Source organism: Scyliorhinus torazame, chromosome 3, assembly GCF_047496885.1.
Source record: "Scyliorhinus torazame isolate Kashiwa2021f chromosome 3, sScyTor2.1, whole genome shotgun sequence".
NCBI lineage: Eukaryota > Metazoa > Chordata > Chondrichthyes > Carcharhiniformes > Scyliorhinidae > Scyliorhinus > Scyliorhinus torazame.
In genome coordinates this window covers 264,850,488-264,872,870 of record NC_092709.1, presented here as the reverse complement: position 1 = coordinate 264,872,870, position 22,383 = coordinate 264,850,488, and the positions used below count along the sequence as shown (strand labels likewise).

The 22,383-nt window shown below is 45.2% G+C and overlaps 1 protein-coding gene across 1 annotated transcript in view; it reads left to right on the top strand.

The window, feature by feature from the left end:
• Window positions 1-22,383, top strand: part of pdzd2 (PDZ domain containing 2) — an 809,599-nt gene that overhangs the window by 765,636 nt on the left and 21,580 nt on the right. The window contains 3 exon segments of the mRNA XM_072497206.1: window positions 1,046-1,190; window positions 9,385-13,183; window positions 19,223-19,340. Of these exon segments, the coding sequence (XP_072353307.1) occupies window positions 1,046-1,190; window positions 9,385-13,183; window positions 19,223-19,340 (4,062 nt within the window).

Below are 22,383 nucleotides of genomic sequence, written 5' to 3'. Positions count from 1 at the left end.
TAGCAGCAAGTGGACCCTCTACAAGGTGAGATCACTTGGAGGAACTCCCAGAAGAAATGGCCACTCTTACAGGAGAACCCCCCACCCCCCCCCCCACCAAATGCATGATGGCTTCAGAGACCCCTGACACCACTCGCCTTATTCCGAAGGTAGCATCCATTGCTGCATCCTGTCAATAGGTTACCGCAGGGATCAGGGCTGGGACCCCAGCTATTCACGATATATATTACTCATTTAGACGAGGCGACTAAATGTAATATCTCCAAATTTGCAGATGACACAAAGCTGGGTGATAGGGTGGGCTCTGAGGAGGATGCAGAGATGCTTCAGTGTGTTTGGACAGGCTGAGTGAGTGGGAAAATACATGGCAGATGCAGTATAATTTGGATAAATGTGAGGTTATCCACTTTGGTAGCAAAAATGGGAAGGCAGACTATTATCTGAATGGCCATAAATTAGGAGAGGGGAATGTGCAACAAGAGACAAGATATGTGTATTGTACCCTCATACACCAGTCGTTGAACCCATCCAATAAACAGCATTTGCTGGTGATGTTAACTGGAATAGAATTAGGGGAAGCCACTGTCCCCCCCCCCCTCTGCCACCCAACGCCTGCCAAGCCCCCATCCTCAACAATTAGCCCGAGATATAGACACCACCTTACTTCCCCTCTTGTTGGCTGAAATCAGGTGAATCATCTCGGAGTTGAACCTGGGGCATTCTTAAATTGTGTGCTTCAGCAGCGCAACCGTCAAATAATATTTATCCACGGACCCACAACGAGAACTTACATTTCCATATTTAAGTTTTGTATTTGCTGTTGCCAAAGAAGTTTCACTTGTGGCCAGTAAAGTCAGAGCCACATAGAGCTCAAAATCTCAGTCAGATCATTCATTTATCTGAGCCGAGCCACCAATGATGTACTTTGAACTTTGTGATGTTTGAGTTTTAGAGTCTGTCTCACTATTGAATACATAGACTTTACACTTTGCCCATTTGTACCAAGACACTCCAGTTACACACATTGTGGCATTACTTTTTCAAGGAATCTAAGGGGAAGCTTGGTCCTGGAGATGAAATTGTCTTGATTAATAGATCACCAGTCTTCAGCATGTCTTACCAAGAGACCTGCAACTTTATGTACGACCTCCCACCCTCTATCACACTCGAAGTACGGAAACCAGTATCAGGTAAGCAATGAGTTGAGTTTTGCGCAGAGTTGTTTATGTTGGTGATAGTGAAAAGTCACAAGGCTCACTACCTTCCCGAAAACGGTGCATGCAGGCAAATCAAAATGCTTGCATGAAGCAGGGACACCATGCAATCTGGTACAGTTTCATATGCCAAGATTGGGGGAGGGAGCGAATGTGAAACCCGCTCCCACCTGAGATCGCGTTGTTAACACATTACGCTGGCTGGCTAATTAACAGGCATCCAACGTGAAACCGCTTCTGTGAAAGGCTGAGCGTTGCCGGGGAGTGCGGGCACTGAGAAAAGGGTGTGCTCCCTGGGGGGGGGGGGGGGGGGGAGACAGCCACTGTGAAGCCGCTGACTTGTGAAACATAATTATCAGTGGAAAAGCTGTGCCACGACTGTCTGGGCAGCACAATTATACACATACCTCAGTCCCCAGACACATTTGTTAATTTTATTCGAGCCCTGACTTCCCTCCCGCCCTCGATCGAGGTTGCAGCTAAAACGTAAAGGCCGGTCTTGTTAATCGGCCTGCCCACCAACCCCAAAGCCAGGCGGGCAACGTAAAATCCCAGTCCATTGCTGTTTTTGTTGAATTTAAATTGGCTTCTTGATTACCGGCGGGCACATTTCCAACTCACACCTGCCGGTCAAAATATCGCGTGAGGGTGCGATGGATGTTCGAGCACGTGCCCAACATCTTCCTGTACAATTTTATGTGCTTCCAGGCGGGGCGGACGCCCACCCGAGTAACATAAAATTCTGGCCTTACTCTTCTATTCATCCCTTGGACTGGCGTTTGTAAAAGGTGTTTCTGAAGCTGTTATCAGTTACTGAGATGACCTGATTAAATCCAGTCAACACATGGGGAAAGATAATAGCCTTGAATAATATGCTCCGAAAATGGGAATGAAACACACAATATGTGGCACGGTGGCACAGTGGTTAGCACTGCTTAGCACTGCTTCCTCGCAACGCCAGGGACCCGGGTTCAATTCTGACCTCGGGTGACTGGCTGTGTGGAATTGGCACGTTCTCTCCATGTCTGGGTGGGTTTCCTAAGGGTGCTCCAGTTTCTTCTCAAAAATGTGCATGTTAGATGGGTTGGCCATGATATAATGCCCCTTAGTGTGCAAAAGCAAGATGGGGGTTATGGGGATGGGGTGTGGGAGAGGGTCTGGGTAGGGTGCTCTTTCAGAGAGTCGGTGCAGACACGATGGGCTGAATGGCCTCCTTCTGCACTGTAGATATTCCATGAGGTATTATTGGGCAAAAATACATCAGATTACGTTCCTGGCATCATCACGCCAATCTGGGATAATAAGGTTAGCGAGTGGGTCTGGAAATCGGGAGCTCACCTGTGCTATGCAAATGAAAGGTAATAGGCAAGTTGTGCTCTTAAAAAGGCCATGATAAAGTGCTTTCAGAGTGAGATTGATGCCATCCATATTTCCTGTTTTTTCACTGTAATGGTGTGTTGTCTGAGGGCAGAGTTAAATCTTGGCTATTCAATGTTCTTTGGTGGCTGGAATTGCTTCGTGGAAGAGGTAGATGTATACCTACTTAAATTCCCGGTTGTTTGCTTCCCTGGTGACCCTGGTGGGGGAGCAGTTCGACCCAAAACCACCACTCATTGTACGCCGTTTCTGGTTCTACACGGCTGCTCAGGCCCAAGCTGAGTCGGTAAGTAACTTCCTGCCCATCTCCGAAAACTGGCTGAGACTTGCTAATTTGGAGTGACGCTGAATGAACACTCTGGGACCTTTTGATGTGTGGACTCCGCGATGTGGCCATGCAACGGAAATTATGAGCTGAGGCCCACCTGGACCTGCTCCACACGGTGGCGATAGCTATTTCCAAAGAAAGCGCCAATCAAGGGGTGCAGGAACTCCTGTTACTGACGGTGCTCAGTCTGGGATGCAATCACAAGCATCTATCACACTCGCCTTGACCTGAGGAGGTTGGCACCCGACAACGGGACACCTATCGGAGGAACATGGACCATGGTAATAGAGGTCAGGGACTCCGCCGGAATTCACCCCCGACCAGGAGGAACAGGACATGTTCCACCAGCCAGCGAGGGCTGCAACAGGCCACAGAAACCAAAGAGACACGAGGCCCGACGTAGATCTACCCGCCCACTGACTCTCTAGGTGTGACCACACCCCACGTGACAGGGATTACTATGTGGAAGATGTGGACAGCATCTATCAGCAGTTACACTGCACGGCTGCGCCAAGAGAAACTCCCAGCCAGATCTTCCTTTGGACTAATGGACACCCAATCTGCATGGAACACGTCACTGGGGCAGCAGTGTCGGTAGACAGTCGCTGTATGTTTGACCGCATTGAGTACAGGAGTTGGGAAATCATGTTGCAGCTATATAAAACCTTGGTTAGGCCACATTTGAGGATCACGTGCAGTTCTGGTCACCACATTATCAGAAGGATGTGGAAGCTTTGGAGACAGTGCAAAGAAGGTTGACCAGGATATTGCCTGATCTCGAGGGTGTTGGCTATGAGGAAGGTTGAATAAACTATGATTGTTTTCACTGAAAAGACTGAGGTGGAGGGGAGACCTGATGGAGGTCTACAAAATTATGAGAGGCTTGGTCAGGGTGGATAATCAGAGGCTTTTTCCAAGGGTGGAAATGTCAATTACAAGGTGGCACAGGTTCAAGGTGAGAGGGGAAAGTTTAAGGGAGTGTGTGGGATAGGTTTTTCGCGCAGAGAGTGATGGGTGCCTGGAACGTGCTGCCAGAGGATGTGGTGGAAGTAAGCACATTGCCAACATTTACGAGGCATCTGGATGGGTACATGAATCGGGAGGAAATAGAGGAATACGGACCGAGTTAGGGCAGAAGGGGCGAGATTCTCCGACCCCCCGCCGGGTCAGAGAATCGCCGGGGGCTGGCGTGAATCCCGCCCCCGCCGGTTGCCGAATTCTCCGGCACTGGATATTCGGCGGGGGCGGGAATCGCGCCGCGCCGGGTGGGCGGGTCCCCCCCCACCCCCGCGATTCTCCGGCCCGGATGGGCCGAAGTCCCGCTGCTAAAATGCCTGTCCCGCCGGCGTAGATTAAACCACCTACCTTACCGGCGGGACAAGGTGGCTCGGGCGGGCTCCGGGGTCCTGGGGGGGCACGGGGCGATGTGGCCCCGGGGGGTGCCCCCCACGGTGGCCTGGCCCGCGATCGGGGCCCACCGATCCGTGGGCGGGCCTGTGCCGTGGGGGCACTCTTTTCCTTCCACCTTCGCCACGGTCTCCACCATGGCGGAGGCGGAAGAGACTCCCTCCACTGCGCATGCGCGGGAATGCCGTCAGCGGCCGCTAACGCTCCCGCGCATGCGCCGCCCGGAGATGTCATTTCCGCGCCAGCTGGCGGGGCACCAAAGGCCTTTTCCGCCAGCTGGCGGGGTGGAAATTAGTCCGGCGCGGGCCCAGCCCCTTAAGGTTGGGGCTCGGCCCCCCAAAATGCGGAGCATTCCGCACCTTTGAGGCGGCGCGATGCCCGACTGATTTGCGCCGTTTTGGGCGCCAGTCGGCGGACATCATGCCGATACCGGAGAATTTCGCCCAAGGTTATTTTTTTAGCTCGGGCATCATGATTGGCACAGGCTAGGAGGGGCGAAGGGCCTGTTCTTGTGCTGTACTTTTCTTTGTTCTTTATCATGATAAGGGGTGAAGAGAAAATTAATCATGGTTGGTTTTACGCTATTCTGGAAACCTTTTAAAGAGTGTATTGATAGAGGGCAGTGATCCAGACTCATCCACTCACATGCCTGGACAGTGCTGCATTGCATATGTATCATAGAATTTACAGTGCAGAAGGAAGCCATTCGGCACATCGAGTCTGCACCGGTTCTTGGAAAGAGCACCCTACCGAAGCCCACACCTCCACCCTACCCCCCATCCTACCCCCAGAACCCAGTAACCCCACCCAACACTAAGGGCAATTTTGGACACTAAGGGCAATTTAGCACGGTCAATCCACCTAACCTGCACATCTTTGGACTGTGGGAGGAAACTGGAGCATGCGGGGGAAACCCACGCACACAGGGAGAATGTGCAGACTCCAGACAGACAGTGACCCAAGCCGGGAATCGAACCTGGGACCCTGAAGCTGTGAAGCAATTGTGCTAACCACAATGTTACCATGAGACAAGAATAAGGAAAGAGCCCTTTAAAAGGGCGGCAGTCATCCTGGTTTAAGGTGTTACTTATTTAAGTGTTTTGTGATCACAGTTAAAGTGTAAACCAATGAAATCTGCTGACTGGCATAAATTGAGTATTAACAGAATATCCTCTGAAGCTATTTTGGTTCAGAGATTCACATTTTTACTACTTTCTGCAGCTATTCCTAAATTTTACCATAAGATAAATCAAGCACTCCCCACAGAGCAGAGGAGAAGATTGGAGGACTGGTATAGATATTAGCCATGGCTCAGTGATAATAGCACTTGCATCTCTGGGTCAGAAGATTCAAGTCCTGCTCGAGAGAATGAAATACATAATCCAGGGTGACACTTCAGTGCAGTACTGAGGCAGTGTTGCACTATCAAAGGTTAAGATGCTTAACTAAAACCTGCCTACTCTCTCAGGCACGCATAATAAATTCTAAGGCTCTATTGGAAAATGAGCAGGGGAGTCCCACTGGAGTCCAGGCCAACATTTAACCCTCAACCAGTATCATTAAAACAGATGATGTGGTCATTTATCTCATTGCAGTTTGTGGGACCACGCTGTGTGCATTCTGATTGCTGTGTTTTCCTATATTATACCACTGGCCACGCTACAAGTATTTCATTGGCTATGAAATACGACAGCATGTTCCGCAGCTGGGGAAGGTGCTATCTGAAAGTAAACTCTTTAATACCAACTGTCTGTGCCAAAAGTTTTCAAATTGGGCAGATTGTGACATCAAACAGCCTCTCAGACTGACAGATGGAGTTTCGCCAATTTGGAGAGTGGAGGTCCAGGCAATACTGACGCCTAATCATCCAACTGAGCGTGCTTTCAACAGCTTGAGTTATTTAAAGGGCAAGCCATCCAATTTACAGGTGCTGTGCTTTCGACTTACTTTTGCCCTTGCAAAGTTATTTTAGAAGCACTGCAGTGGGTTTTTCGGAGTTCAGGTGACTTGTAGAATTTTCAAGGGAATGTTGCTGCATCATGGCAGGGAGTTTACGGGAATTTCCTGCCCTGCGTATAGGAAGTCTGCCAGAGTCATGGGGCTATATTTGCAGTCTTGATGGCTTGCAACACAACAGGGATATGGAGCACAAGCTGCAGAGAGGGGAAACCATACAGATAGAGAAGGGGAATGCCCTCCTTAGAAACAAGGATTTTTTTGGAGTGAGAATTTTCCAACTGTTGCGATCCCTGTAGAGACCGATAACTTTAAACAAATTGTTTTGAATTCCCAGTGACCAACTTAAAAGAACGCACAAGATTTCAAGTTTTAATAGTTTTACTGCAACAAACAAACTAAAAGCAATATTGCCTAAACATTACCTCATAGGCAATGAATACTCCAAACTACAGAAAAGATAACCCTAATCTATATTCCAAAATTGCCCTTAGTGTTGGATGGGGTTACTGGGTTATGGGGATAGGATGGAGGTGTTGACCTTGGGTAGGGTGCTCTTTCCAAGAGCCGGTGCAGACTCGATGGGCCGAATGGCTTCCTTCTGCACTGTAAATTCTATGATATGCCCGATAACTTCCACAGGATTACAGGCTTCACAGGAAATAGTCCACAGTCTCTTCTACATTTCAGTGGCTTCATGATTCCCCATTTTGCGGAGCCAATACATTGAGAGACTGTCGAAAGGCTCTTCCCTCAGTTTTGGAGAATTCCCAGAGATACTATCAACAACTAAGCCCACCCTGATGATTTCTTCTCTTGGCCTCACCAGAACACATCTTCCAAAGTCTTTAAACTGCCACGGGATGCAGCCATTGACCAGAGACTGTCCTCCCTGCCAGGCGATCAGCAGTCTTGTCTTCTCTGCAAATAATGCCAACTGTATCCTTTTGTCTGTGTCAGGCTTCTCTCTCCCTCCTTTTGTGTCCAAAGACTCAGAGATGGAAAGTCCACAGTCAGCCCAGCTGCTCCCACTTTTGTTTTCAGATGTGAGCAGCTTGCATCTTGATTTCAATCAGTCTCAATCTGGACCCTGGTAACCAGGGCACTCAGACATATTGTTGGGCAACTCGCATGGCCGATCACATGGCTCTCTTTACTACTACTACTACTCCATTTTACCTCAAATTAGAGTGACAGTGCAAAACATACTTATCTTATAAATACTCTCATTCGTAACACTACATGCAGGTCAGTCAAGAGAACCTATAATTCAGCAATGTGGTGGCAACTGATTTGCACCACCTTCTCCAGGACCTAGCACGTCAGAACAGGGTGAGGGCAGCACTGCCTTTGTCAAGGTCACTGTTGCCCACTACTTGTACAGAAGCAGGTCCTTTCAGGCAGAAGTAACATATATTTCTCAGTTCACCATCCACCAGGGAGATGACAAAGATCCTGTACACTAGGGGAGAATGATGTGGAGATGCCAGCGTTGGACTGGGGTGAGCACAGTACGAAGTCTTACAACACCAGGTTAAAGTCCAACAGGTTTGTTTCGATGTCACTAGCTTTCGGAGCGCTGCTCCTTCCTCAGGTGAATGAAGAGGTATGTTCCAGAAACATATATATAGACAGATTCAAAGATGCCAGACAATGCTTGGAATGCGACCATTAGCAGGTGATTAAATCTTTACAGATCCAGAGATGGGGTAACCCCAGGTTAAAGAGGTGTGAATTGTGTCAAGTCAGGACAGTTGGTAGGATTTCGCAGGCCAGATGGTGGGGGGTGAATGTAATGCGACATGAATCCCAGGTCCCGGTTGAGGCCGCACTCATGTGTGCGGAACTTGGCTATAAGTTTCTGCTTGGCGATTCTGCGTTGTCGCGCATCCTGAAGGCCGTCTTGGAGAACGCTTACCCGGAGATCAGAGGCTGAATGCCCTTGACTGCTGAAGTGTTCCCCGACTGGAAGGGAACATTCCTGCCTGGTGATTGTCGCGCGATGTCCGTTCATTCGTTGTCGCAGCGTCTGCATGGTCTCGCCAATGTGCCACGCTTCGGGACATCCTTTCCTGCAGCGTATGAGGTAGACAACGTTGGCCGAGTCGCACGAGTATGCACCGCGTACCTGGTGGGTGGTGTTCTCACGTGTAATAGTGGTATCCATGTCGATGATCTGGCACGGATCTGTAAAGATTTAATCACCTGCTAATGGTCGCATTCCAAGCATTGTTTGGCTTCTTTGAATTTGTCTATATATATGTTTCTGGAACATACCTCTTCATTCACCTGAGGAAGGAGCAGCGCTCCGAAAATTAGTGACATCGAAACAAACCTGTTGGACTTTAACCTGGTGTTGTAAGACTTCGTACTAGGAGAGAAGACTTTAGTGTCCTCACTCTTTCCAAAGAGAGCAGGAGGAGCAGGCAGATGATGTTTCCCCTCCCCTCTCCCTCCAGTTGAGGTCCTTTCTCCATTATTTCCAGTGTTGCAGGGAGCTATTGATTCATGCATGTGGATCTGTGTGCCCCATATGTAATCAGGGAGAGTTACAGGAGCCACAAGGGCCACAATTCCATAAACATTATATAATCTTTATTAAGTGGGGAAGGCGAGCTGATAAACACAAGTTAGGCACACATGCCGCTGGGCCCCTTTTAAACATCCAGCCAGCCAGGAGCATGTGTTGACATTCAGTGAATTCTACAATCATTGACATGATTAGGTAGCATGAGGTTTACATACTAACTGCATCAACAGGTCTGGGCATGGGCTGATTGCAAATCATTACCGCTGTGCCCAAGACTGGAGTAATCCAACTTGTAGCCTTTATTGCTCTTTGTTTTTTCAAGATAACTTGTCAAAGTATTTATAAAGATTGTAATTTCAGCTAGGAGCTCAGAAAATGTGTTTCCACCAATTGCATCATTTTCCTCTTATTCTTCAAACTTTAGGAAGGGCAGGTCTAGTACAGTCTGAGGCTTGGGTTCTCCATTGATTCCAACGCTGAACATGACGGATTGGCTTAAATATGGTTCTTTATATATATAGAGAGAGATTTGAAACATGACCATATTCTCTAATGCATATTGTTTTCCACAGCTGTGAACAGATTGTCAAGTATCATCTCGTCTTCGACCGATCTGAATTTGCTGGAACCTCACAACATAGAACCTGACAGAAACGTAATTGTCTGCGAAAGCCGTGAGGAAACAATTGAAGACTTGCTGCAGAATGGAACCGTATGCATGGAAGCTACTGGAGACACTCTGGACGAGAACAAAGTAGTTTTGCAGAATTCCTGCAATACCTCACTACAGAGTAACAAACTGGGCATCCCGGTTACAGACATTGATGAAGTCATCAATCAGCTAAATTCCGCTGAGGGACAAATTACAAATACTTTGTCTCCAAAATCGGAAAGAAACCAAGTTGATATTGCTGCTCATTCTGTAAAAGCTATCGACAACACAAGTGATATCAATAATAAAGGTGATCCTTCAACAGACATCAAACAGGAAGCCCTTGACTATTCTGTTCTGAATGCAGTCAACACAGGCAAAGTATTTTCAGTGAACAAAACATGTCTGACTAACTACTCCAGAAATTTAAGCACCAAAGAGGAGGAAAAGTCATCGGGTTTCACAGACATCAAGGAAAAAAGTAAGCAACAATCGATGTATGCTGCTGCAGTGGACACTGATTCAGAGACTGAATCTTTGGATAGCCCTCAATTATCTTGTACTAAAGTGGGAGTGGTTTTGCCTGGAGATGATGGTTTCACTCAACGTGAAAACCTTAGTGTTGCAGATTCAGATACCGAAGAGGTTGAAATCTGTTACCAGCCTGGTGATCAACCTGCAACATCACAGCAATTAGTGCACCTTCCAACAAATCTGAACCAAGGTGCTCTGGAGAAGAGCGATTTGTCAATGGCTGGGCTTGCCCCAGAAGTAGGTAAAGAGACAATTTCTGCAGATGAAAAGATAAATTCAAATTTATCCACTTCGTGCCATGAAAATGAGTATAGTTTAATCTCTTCCTCACTGCCTTCCATTTTTGTTAAGAATAGAATAGATATTGCCAAACGGAGCCCACTGCCAAAATCTGTGGTGGGTAGGCCTTCCGAACTGACCAAATCTGAAAGTATTTTTACTGCCGCAGACGTAAATGATTCACAAATCAAACATCTAGCATTCGATCCTGCTTCCAAGGAGGATCTGCCAATGAATTCTGTGGAAGGCACAGATGTAATGACTTTTAATAACCAGGAGTCAGACAGAGGGTATTTTGAAGGAGAGGTCACCGGGGAATTTGGTGACAAGTTAGAACATCACAGTGATTCTGCCTTTTCTGCATCAAGACTTCAGTCAGGATCGTGTTTGGAATTGAGCAGAACAGACCATGATTTCTCTTCATCACCAGATGCTTTGAAGCAGACTAAAAAAGCAGAAATGACCAAAACAGGCTTTTCATCCCAGAGTCCACTGCCCAAGCCTAGCATGCCTGCTACGAATAAGTCAAACCAGGGTGCTCAGGATGTAGCCTCACCTATGACTCCTATTAGAAAGGAAAGACTGGCTTTGTCAGGTAGTGTCAAACCTTCTAGTCCCCAGCTCCAAAGACAAAATCAGTCTAAACAATCATTTGGAATGCAATATGTGAAATCCACTGTGCAGTTTAAAGGACAAACTGAAAGTGGAGCAGCATCTCAGATGTGCACTAGGTCTAAGTTTCAGGACAAAACCCATAAGTTTTACTCTGCACCAAAACTAAAGGGGCTCAGCATTAAAAGTAAAAACAAACCACCGCCAGAAACCAGTGAGAAGAATGCAACAAAATCCGACGGATCCAAAAAATCAGAGTCATTGCAGAAATGTCCAGAAAAGTCACCAGTTAGTGATCACCTGTCATCAAAGTTCTTCACCAAACGAGCATCATTAATCTGCAATTTGAAAGCAAACAAAAATACTGAGAAAAAGAAATCTGAAACAAAGCACGAGAAAGAAATCAATAAAGTTCCTGCACATTCTTTGGGAGAACAGCTTTTGATGCATTTAGCAGCAGACATCAGACCTCAAACAAGACAGAAAAATAAAGGTGAAACAAAGACACCTAGCATAATTGATAAAATGGATTTGAGCAATGGAAGGCAAAACCAAGTGCTGAAAGAAGAATCTAAAGACCAAAAAGAGACAGGTCGACAAATAACACTGGATCACAAACTAAAAGAGGAAGAACCTAAAGAAATGCACGAAGATAGCAGGAAAGACGCATGGCTTAAGAACTCTCAAAATCCATTTGGGGAATCAGAAAATTCTGGAAGTGAAGAAAATGTAACACAAATGTCCAGTGAAAGATCTGCTGAATCACTTGTCACACCTCCTGCAGAATCTGAACATTGTGCGAATGCTAACATGGTCAATAAAAACTGGGAGAAATTGTCGCAAGAAGGACAGAAAGTAGAGCAGAAACCATCACATAAAGGACAGCTGGGTGAACATTTGCCACCGTCCGGTGCCAGCCTATTGAAAGACTCTCCCGTACTCTCTTCAACGTTATTGCTTGAGGATGATCGAGAATGCATAGCGACCCGACGTAGCTTTATTGAATTAAAACTAACATCACCTACCTTGGAACGGAAAGAAGTTAACGGCATGGCTACTCCTACGGGATTTTTGGACCACAAGTTATCCAAATCCTCTGTAATACAGGATAATTCCCAGAAACCAAAGATAGCCCCCAAACCACCTGTGAGGTCAGAGCAGACATCAGATCAATTAAGTAGTGATGATGCACAATTTGATAGGTATCCACCCGATCTTGCAATGAAAGACTCTCAAAAACAGAAACTGCTGCTGGAAAGAGAGGTAAAGTCATTTGACACATCACAATTACACACCACTGTTAAAGATATAGATAATGTTCAACCAAAAATCGAGGCAACTGGAATCTTAAGGAAATCTTTGAGTGAAGAAAAACACTCCAGCACTGATTTTATCTTCTATCAGAGGGACAAGGACAAGTTGAATATGGGAAGTTTTACTAATGAACTGAATTGTCCACCAGAGTGTGGCTCTTTTTCAGTCCGACAGAGAATTAAGTCTTTTGAGAGCCTAGCTAGTTTTGACAAACCAGTAATCAGGAAAATAGACACACAGTTTCTCGACTCATCCTTTGCTCCTTGCAATGCCACCTCTTCCACCAAACCAGCAATAGGAAGGCGAATATCGGGAAGTGTAATACCTCTAATGACATCCAATATTTCATCTATTCGAGACTTTGATGCATCTCGTGCATTGAGACGTAGCTTGAGCTCTTACACCGAAGGGAGCACTGAGGTTGCCTTTCCATCGCCACAATTAGAAAAGTCTCCAACTAGCGTGGCTTTTCTAAACTTTGAAACAAATCATCAAGTGAGAAATGCTGAGGAGCTTAAAAAGACCAGTGAATGTGATTTCAACAGTGAAAGATCTCATGAGCAGGATTTCACTTCATGCAAAGTTAACAATAGCAAAAGTAAATCGTCGGTCAACCATCGACCAAATTCTTTCTTGCGCTCCAAGCTACGGGAATTGAGAGCACTAAGCATGCCAGACCTTGACAAATTGTGCAGTGATTATTCTACTGATCCAATGACCCACCACTTTAAAACTGAACTGGAAGTCAAGCCAAGAACATCGATTGGTCCTGCTGCTGAAAGCCTTACAAATGTTTCCTCTGGAACCTCCTCTGCTACTAACGGTTCAGGTTTAGTGAAAATTCATAGATCTGGAATATCTAATTTCAATTCAAAGAGTAGCTGGAAAAGCAGCACTGGAATACTAGATTCGTGGTCTGACGATGAGCTGGCAAATAATAAGAATTTGTCCGAAAACCAGTCCAGAAGTTGGTCCGTCAGGTTAGTAATAATAATATCTGAAGCTATTGAATTGATTTCGAAGTATAGAAGCTCTGTAACTCATTTGTATTCCCTAAATGTCAAGAGCAGGTAAATAACTAAACGTGCAACACACACAGAGTATTTCAATGTCTCTTTATGAGTCTTGAAAGACTTTCTTATTACAGGATAATAAATTGACTCCTCTGAGATGATTAGTTTTAGGTGAACATGTTCCAAATCTATTAAGCTTACAGGGAGACAGCTGTGAAAACCGTCAAGTATAATTTTCACCATTGATTATTTTAAACAAAAAAAAATACAGATAATTTTAAATCAATATTTCCTACTTTGTACCATTTATAATCTAAATCTCCATCAGTTATTCTGTGTGAGGGGGCGGGTGTCCCCTCCCCAATCCCACAATCCCCCTCCCACAATCACTCACCGGTTAATTGTGTTCTTCAACAATCCAGGGCCTTGGGTGGGTGGATGACCAGCAGCAGGCCACCGCCTCTCTGGTGGCAATGCAGAGCAATGCACAGCTGCTGGCTTCTGTTAGGGTAGTAGCTCTCGGGGAATGGGACTTCCATCCCTTTCGTCCTTCATCCCAGGGAAGGCCTGCCACTGCCCAGTTTGGGCCTTTAATGCAGTGGACCTTCCCAAAAATGCAGGAATTTCACCAACTCTTCAAGACCTTGTAAAACACCACCTTGCATGTCTAACTGCCATGCCAGCTCAATCAAATACTGCACCATAGGAGGAGTCAAGTTTAAAATTTAGTGTCTCCATGGATATGTATTGTTCAAAACCTGGAGGACCCTGTGCATTTTTAATGCAATTTAAATCATAATCATATATGGGGGTGTTGCTAGTTGCAAGTGGAAATTAGTAATTTAATAGTTTAAGGCAGACATATTTCAATGCATTTAGCCCAATTATCCATGGTATTGCATTGTGCATTCCTAATAACACTGAATCCCATTTAAAAGACAGAGTGAGAAGATTACATTCTTGAATTTCCATTATTTGTAATATTTTAGAATAACTCGTCAATCTCCTGTGGAGGTACATAGAGTAAACGTGGAGAATTTGATCTTTATCTAATATGTTGCTATTTCTCATCTCTCCTCTTCTGTATCCCTCTCTCCTACCAATGTATCCTTTTTGCTTCTCTTTCTATCCTTTCTTCTCTCTTTCTCTATTTCTTCTTTCTTTTGGTTGGGAAATGATTGAGATGGCCTGGTGTGGCAGCAATAGAAGCCACCAGGGCTAGCCTGCTGGTTCCATTGGGGATAGGGTGCGACCCTCAGTGGCTCTCTCCTCACCCCCAATCTCTCATCTCTCGCTCTTACTTTCATTGTATCCCAACCTTGCCACTCTCCCCTCTCCTTCCTCCGCGGAATCCATTCATTTTCATCACTCCCCTTTTTCTACTTTTTTCAAATAATTTTAATAAAAGCTGCTGAACAGAAATAATAATTTTTATTAGTGTCACAAGTAGGCTTACATTAACACCGCAATGAAGTTACTGTGAAAAGCCCCTAGTCGCCACACTCCGGCGCCTGTTCAGGTACACTGAGGGAGAATTCAGAATGTCCAATTCACCTAACGGCACGTCTTTTGGGAATTACTACAAGTGGAAGGAAAATATCCAACCAGTACAGCTGCCCGAACAGTAATGAGACAAACTGTATATAGAACATAAAAATAAAGGAAAATTTACAGCACAGAAGCTGGCTAGTCAACCCATGCATTCAAGAAAGAGTCATCCATTCTAATCCCATCTATCAGTTCTTGACATGTAACCCTGTCACAGCACATCCAAGTGTTTTTAAATATGATGAGGGTTTCTATCACAACCACTCTTTCAGCCGTGGGTTCCAATCCCTCACCATCCTCGAGCTGAAAAAACTACTCAACTCCCCTCTAATCTTTTTCTCAATTACTTGATATCTCTGACCCCTGGTTCTTGAGGGCTGTATTATATACAGGAGCCATGGACCCCACTGCTCCAGGATGAAAGGTTGGAAGTGGGTTTTGCCCTCCCACCATCCTGACTGCTGTTCTGCAGCAATTTAATGCTAGGAGCAGCATTAATTGCTTTAAGTCAAGACCTCCACCCCTTTCTCGGGAGGAGATTCCACCTTTAAAGAGTTGCCAATCCAAGCTCTGGCAAATGCTGCGACTGCAGGTAGTCCCACCAGGCTGAGGGGCCCAAGGTAAGTCTGGGGTTGAGTGCCTTAGCGAGTGTGGAGAGGGTTGATGGGGGAGGGTGATGTGGGACCAAGTCAATGAGGCCGGGGAGACGGTTGACTGGGTGGATTACCTTTGGCTGGGGTGCCTCCAATGATCCCAGGGATTCCCTCCCTCTTACTACCTCTGTAAAATTTTATTCATTCAAGGTAGGGCAGACAGGCAGCAGTAAAACTACCCTCTGGATTTCATATACCCTCACCCCCCCCTTTCAAATCCATTGGTGGGATAATGTAAAGCCTGCACGAGTCTCTGTAAATGGAAATATGTCCCAATTCCTATCCACTCTATCTATTGACTTTCATAAATTTAATTTTATGTACCTCAGTTAAATCTATGTTTATGGTCCTTTGTTCCATAGAAAACAATCCCAGACTATCCAATCTTCACAAATAGCTAAAAGTCTAAATTTCTGGCAACATCCTCACAAATCTCTTCTGCATCCTCTCCAACTTTGCCATCTACATTCAGCTCTGAGTCACAACTCTGGGCAAAAATATCAAGACAAAGCTCAGGTGGCTGGAACTATCATGTAAAAAAAAGTTCAAGAAGATATTTTAAAATATTCAGCGTTATCCAATGGATAAATATCATCATGCTAATTCAAACTATGTATTTTTATTTTTTAGTTCGATTTTTTAAATTTAAACCATTACTTTGGACATTCTAAATTTCAGTTATGGAGAAAACCGTTTTCAGAGGGAACTTTGAACAATCTGTGTAAACCTAGTAGTCAGAATACACAATCGGCGATTGATATAAAGTTCACTTTGAACAACCACCATTGTGTGTAATACCCTTAACATTCTAAATGACATTAATAGCGCCACTTACAGGAGTGATGAATATTGCAGGTACTTAGATTGAGTTTTTAATGAAATACATTTAACAGATCATGGTGTTAGCAACTCAGTGTGATGATGGGAAAGTGTTACAGAAACTATATGTGATCCTTACAATATATATGTGATTTTTGCGAGTGGATACTTCCTCAGAAGCCAATGACAGTTCTGGCCAGCTGTGACATTTCCCCTAATCTCTTCCAGCTGTCTTCCCCAGTCACAGAATGCCATGCTTTTAGTGGCACTCGATGATAGAATGTATGACAAGGTGACCAACTGGCCGGGTCAAAGAGCCGCTTGAGGAGTGACTTAACAGAGGTCTTAAAAATTATGAAAGCTTTTGATAGAGTAGAGAGAGTGTTCCTACATGTGGTGAGGTGCAAAACTAGACATCAATATAAATTAGTCACCAAGAAATCAAATGGCGAGAATGTGGAACTCGCTACCACAGGGAGTACTTGAGCCAAATAGCATGAGTGCATTTATGAAGAATCTAGTAAAGCATATGAGAGAGAAAGGTGCTAATAGATGTAGCTAAGGAAGGACAGGAGAGGCTTGAGTGGATTAGAAATGCCAGCATGGACTGGTGGGCTGAATGGCCTGTTTCTGTGCTGTATATTCTATGTAACAGTCAGTAAATGGCTTCTTGCACTAAATTACCATCAAACGTATTAGTCTCAACATTATTAAGTCCACATGACAACAGTTGTGGGTAACTGCCTTCACAAGGTCCAGGTTTTAGGTAAACAGCTAAAACACCTGAAGTAAAACCCTGACCAAGCCAACGACTGTTCTGGCCAGCTGTGACACTGCCTCTACCCTCTTCCAGCTATTCTACAATGCTGACCTGGTGGTATAGAATTGGCAAACAAGGCCACCCTTCTCACAACAACATACGCAGCACCATGCATTGTCACTTAGGTTGTCTGTCAGATGGGATGCTAAATTGACCATGACACCATGGTACAAGTTGAAGAAGAGTAGGGGAGGTCTCTTGGGTCTTACGAAATAACCAGCATCACAAAAACAAATTATCAAAGTCATTTTTATTTACGGCACCTTTCTTGCACAAATTGGTTGCTTCTGTGCCAATATTACATTTTTTAAAATTTATGGAATGTTGGCATAAGTAGCTGGGCCAATATTTATTGTCCATCCCCAATTGCCCTCGGATTGAGTGGCTTGCTGCAGAATGAGTAAACCGCATTGCTATGGGTCTGGAGTCACATGTAGGGCAGACAAGACAAGGTTAGCACATTTCCTTTGTGAACCAGATGGGGGTTTTACAACAATCAACAATGGCTTCATGGTCACCATTACATTTTTGTCGAATTCAAATTTCATCATTTGTTGTGGTGGGATTTGAACCCAGGTCCCCAGAGCATTACCCTGAGTATCTGGATTACTAATCCAATGATAATGCCATTACACCATCACCTCCCCGAAATTACAATTCAAAGGTTGCTGTGAAGTGCTTAAAGTTTGTGAAACACCCTATATAAAAGGCTAGATTATTATATTGCCTGTCACGTCTTAACTCTCTAAGCCTTTTGTCCAGGCAAAAACTACCAAGTTGAAACCTCTCTTGAACTGTTGCAGAGTCTACAGGGATTTGTTTGCTCCCCTACTCTTCCATTGCCTTTCAATTGTCACATGACTTTAAATTTCTGGTAAACTTAATTTTGTGATTCCACCATTAATCTACATCCCTGTACTGATCTTGCATGATGCTTGGAGCTTTGAATAGTCGTGTAATGCGATTAGCGCATTAACATTTGGATGCGATGTGCAGCAGTTATTAATAATTTCAGAATGACTAATACAAATACATGAACATCACCCCTTTATTTAAATATGTGAATGAGACTTTAGTAATTGCTTCCATTTTGCTTGCAGCAAACTTAGTTTATCTGGCTTGAAAAGAGGATCCCCGTCCCTCGGGTAACAGTAAATGTTACTGGCCTTGTTGTTGGAGGAAAGCGACTGTGGGCAATCACTTTGACTGTTTTTTTTTAAATTTAGGGTACCCAATTATTTTTTTTTCCAATTAAGGGGCAATTTAGTGTGGCCAATCCATCTAACCTGCACATCTTTGGGTTGTGGGGGTGAAATCCACACAGACACAGGGAGAATGTGCAAACTCCACACAGACAGTGACCCAGAGCTGGGATCGAACCCGGGTCCTCAGCGCACCGTGCTGCTCTACCTTGGCTGTGTTGATTGTTTATTTGATTACTCGGGTCAAGGGAGGGCAGATTTCACAGAGGAGAATGTATATTAACATTCCTAGTGACAAGGTTGTCAGAGCCAAAACATCATTCTGTACAAAAAACAGCTCTCTATTATTATATATTTTAATTGTTGGTTATCCTTTCTGAGCAGCTGCCAAGTTATCCTTTGGGAGAGTGCCATGTCTCTGGAGGTAGGGGCTTCTTTTTTAGCTCCTTGCCCAGACAGAGAGATACATTCCTTTTGCAGAATTTCAAGAGTTCCCAAAAACTGCCTCACACAAGGAGCCTCTGAAAAGAACTAAAATTTCTTTGCAAAGTCAGAGTTGCGTTCTTTTTTTCAGATAGTTTCTTCTCCCTGTCTATTCTCCCCCTGAGTGCAGAGGGCAGAGCTCTGACCTTTACCCTCGGCCTGGGATTTTTCTGCACCACTTGCTGCCGCCGGGATCTTCCAGTCCCGCTGAATGTCAATGGACTTTTGGCTGATCCACCACATCCCCCCCCATGATGGGGCTGGAAAATCTCGGCTCGAGTCTCCACTCCACTGCATTTCTGAAAATCAGTAATTCCTGGCCAGGAACATGCAACCAACCATTCCGGTTGCATCACTTGTGAGCTAAAAGGGACTGTTTTGTAGGATAAGATAAATCCATTCAACTGCATTGTCTATTTGAGCAGCTTTGTAATGTCACTTGACCTACAGCATGCTTAAACCTTTAAAATCTGTTTTCCAGTCTTGAAGATTTATCCCATTCCACCCAGGAGAAACAGAGAGTACAAGCTGTTTTGTCCTCGATAATGGCTAAAGCAGATATCACACAAATAATCCAGGAAGCCAAGACAGTAACTGAGGTGAGAAGTTTCAGCATTCTGAGTCGTCAGAAGTCAGGGTTGCAGGACACATCACAGATTTCTGTTTGGTTTCTGTTGTTTTCTAGCAGGTACACTTCTGGGGCGTCATTCTCCGCCGGCGGGAGTCTCCGTTTTGCCGGCGCCCGGGGGTTTCCCGACGGCGTGGGGCTGCCCCACAATGGGAAACCCCATTGACCGACCGGTGTAACGGAGCATCCTGCCGGCGGGTCGGGGCAGAAATGTGGCGGGGCGGGATGGAGAATTTCGCTCCAGATGTCAGTACCATGTAGGCTGGCATTACAAGAGACAAAAACTGTTGAGAAAGATGCTGGTGGCATCAGCTGCCAATTTTAGCATTATTCAAGGTTTTCAGTTCTTTGGGGGAAAAGTAACTAATTGCAATAACGTTTCTCATTTTAATGTCAACTGCTTAATATTGAAGCATAAGTTTTACAGCCGGAGAGGAGACCCTTGTGTCTCATTTTGTATACCTGCCTCTCAGAAATGACAGTGTATATTATTGTAGCACCATTCCAGCAGCTAACTTAATTACCCATAAATGCCTTGTGGGGTGATGTTGGTCTTGAGCGATATAGCATAGCATGGACCTGTTTTTAAAAACCAGCCCTGTTTTTTAAAGAAATTCGACAGGTTATAAAATAGGCCGCGTTACCACTGAAGACAAAATTCACTCCCTTTTGTGCCCTTGAGATCTGTGGGCATGCAATAATATTTTACATGCCTATCAATTCTCATAACAATCCTTCCTCAGATTGTATTAGTCTGGGCAGCACGGTGGTGCAGTGCAGCCTCACGGCACCGAGGTCCCAGGTTCGATCCCGGCTCTGGGTCTCTGTCCGTGTGGAGTTTGCACATTCTCCCCGTGTTTGCGTGCATTTCGCCCCCACAATCCAAAGATGTGCAAGGTAGGTGGATTGAACACGCTAAATTGCCCTTTAATTGGAAAAAATTAATTGGGTACTCTAAATTTATTTTTTAAAAGATTGTATTAGTCAATTTTGCACCAACAATACCATTCACATTTTTAAAAGACAAATGAGGTTTCCATATTGAACATCAATAGATGCTCCTGCACATTGCAGCTATAACTTGCTTGCAACACAATATTATAGAATTTTACTATTCTTTCTGTGTATTTTAACAATTGTTGCACTGCCGATGGCATTTTGATTTATTACCAATCATTTAAAAAAGGGAACTATTTCTAATGAATTGAATCTGATTTATGAATGACTGTTAATAGATAACAGAATCTTAATTCTTTTTAAAAATTGACTGAAAATAATAGAATTTTGTTTCATCAGTTGGCAAGCTAAACTGATTGTCCTCTGCTTTTGCCAATTAAGTTAAATCTCTAAATTAAATGTAGCCTGATTCTGTCAAGTCGTGGGGCGGCACAGTGGTTAGCATTGCTGCCTCACAGCGGCAGGGAGACGGGCTCAATTCTTGCCTTGGGTGACTGTGCGGTGTTTGCACATTCTCCCCGTGTGTGCGTGGGTTTCCTCCGGGTGCTCCGGTTTCCTCCCCCAGTCCAAAGATGTGCAGGTTAGGTGGATTGGCCATGATAAAATTGCCCCTTAGTGTCCAGAGATGTATAGGTTAGATAGGGTTATGGGGCTAAAATGGGGGAGTGGGCCTCGGTAGGATGTGCTTTCAGAGCGTCGGTGCAGACTTGATGGGCCGAATGGCCTCCTTCTGCACTGTAGGAACTCTATGGTTCAATGGTTCTAAGTCATCTTTAACTTTACTAAGATTGCAAATGACACCGAGTTGTGTGTTGCCCATTCAGTCACACTGAATGAAAATGTTATCTTACAGGTCCACTGTCAATTTCATTCATTTTATTCAAGCCACAGGCAGGTTGAACTTGGGGCCAGTACAAGCCAAATTGGGTTGGATTCTCCGTTTGGGAGACTATGCTCTCCCGCCGGAGGTGAACTGCAACCGGTTTGCAATCCTCCTGGGAACACAAACCAACAAGCAATTCCGTATTCCTTGCCATGCAATTATATTCCCTGGGGAGAGGTCACCCTATTACAGGGGTCCATGCGAGGGAGTCTCCCTCTTACAGGTGTCCCGGGGGGGGGGGGGGGGGTGTCTCTCTATTACAGGGGTCCCTGAGGGGAGCTCCCTTTTACAGGGGTTGGGGGGACGGGGGGGAGCGGAAGGGAGTGCATTGTGGGGAGTTGGCCCTCAGCTGGGCTCAAATGGTCTCTACCAGCGTGCTCCTCGCGGTGGACCAATTGGTAACTCCCTGGGGGTCCACCATGCCAGAGCCACACTGGTAGAGGCCACAAATGATCTGTGCCACATGATGCCCAGTGGCAGGGACCAGAGAATCATGGAGGACCGGAGCACAGGGCGCCGGGTTTGCTAAATGAATGCAAATGAGTTTTCATGCTCCCACTGGCACGCGGCATGTACCTTGATTCCGGGGGTTGGAGCATTGCCTTCGGGTTGGTGCCCACATCAATCCCGATTTTGCCCTGACGCCCGAGTGGTAGAATGGATGGACACATGGTGATTAGATTTAATGCAGCGAACTGAGAAGTGATATGTTTTGGTAGAAAGATTGAGGTGAGTCAATATGAAATGAAGGGTACAAAGTTAAATGGGGTGTAGGAACAGAGAGACCGACCAGGGGGTATATGTGCACAAATCATTGAAAGTGGTAAGGCAGGTTGAAAAAGTGGTTAAAAGAGCATGTAGAATCCTGGGCTCTATAAACAGATGCATAGAGCAAGCTTTCAAAAGAGAATTGGATCAGGACCATTTGCAGGGCTACAGGGAAAGATTGGTGGACTGGGACTGGTGATTTGCTATTTTTGAGAGTAGGTGCAGACATAATGGGCTGAATGTATCTCAGTATCAGGACTACATACAGAAGATCCTAACTCTGATGGTGTCCAAGTCCAGCCCATCTCCACAATCTTGCCAAAGGTAGTCAATAAGAACCTGCTGTCAGGATCTCCCGTCCGCAACAGCAGTTTGACTCTGAGCATGTTCTATCACCCAATTTTCC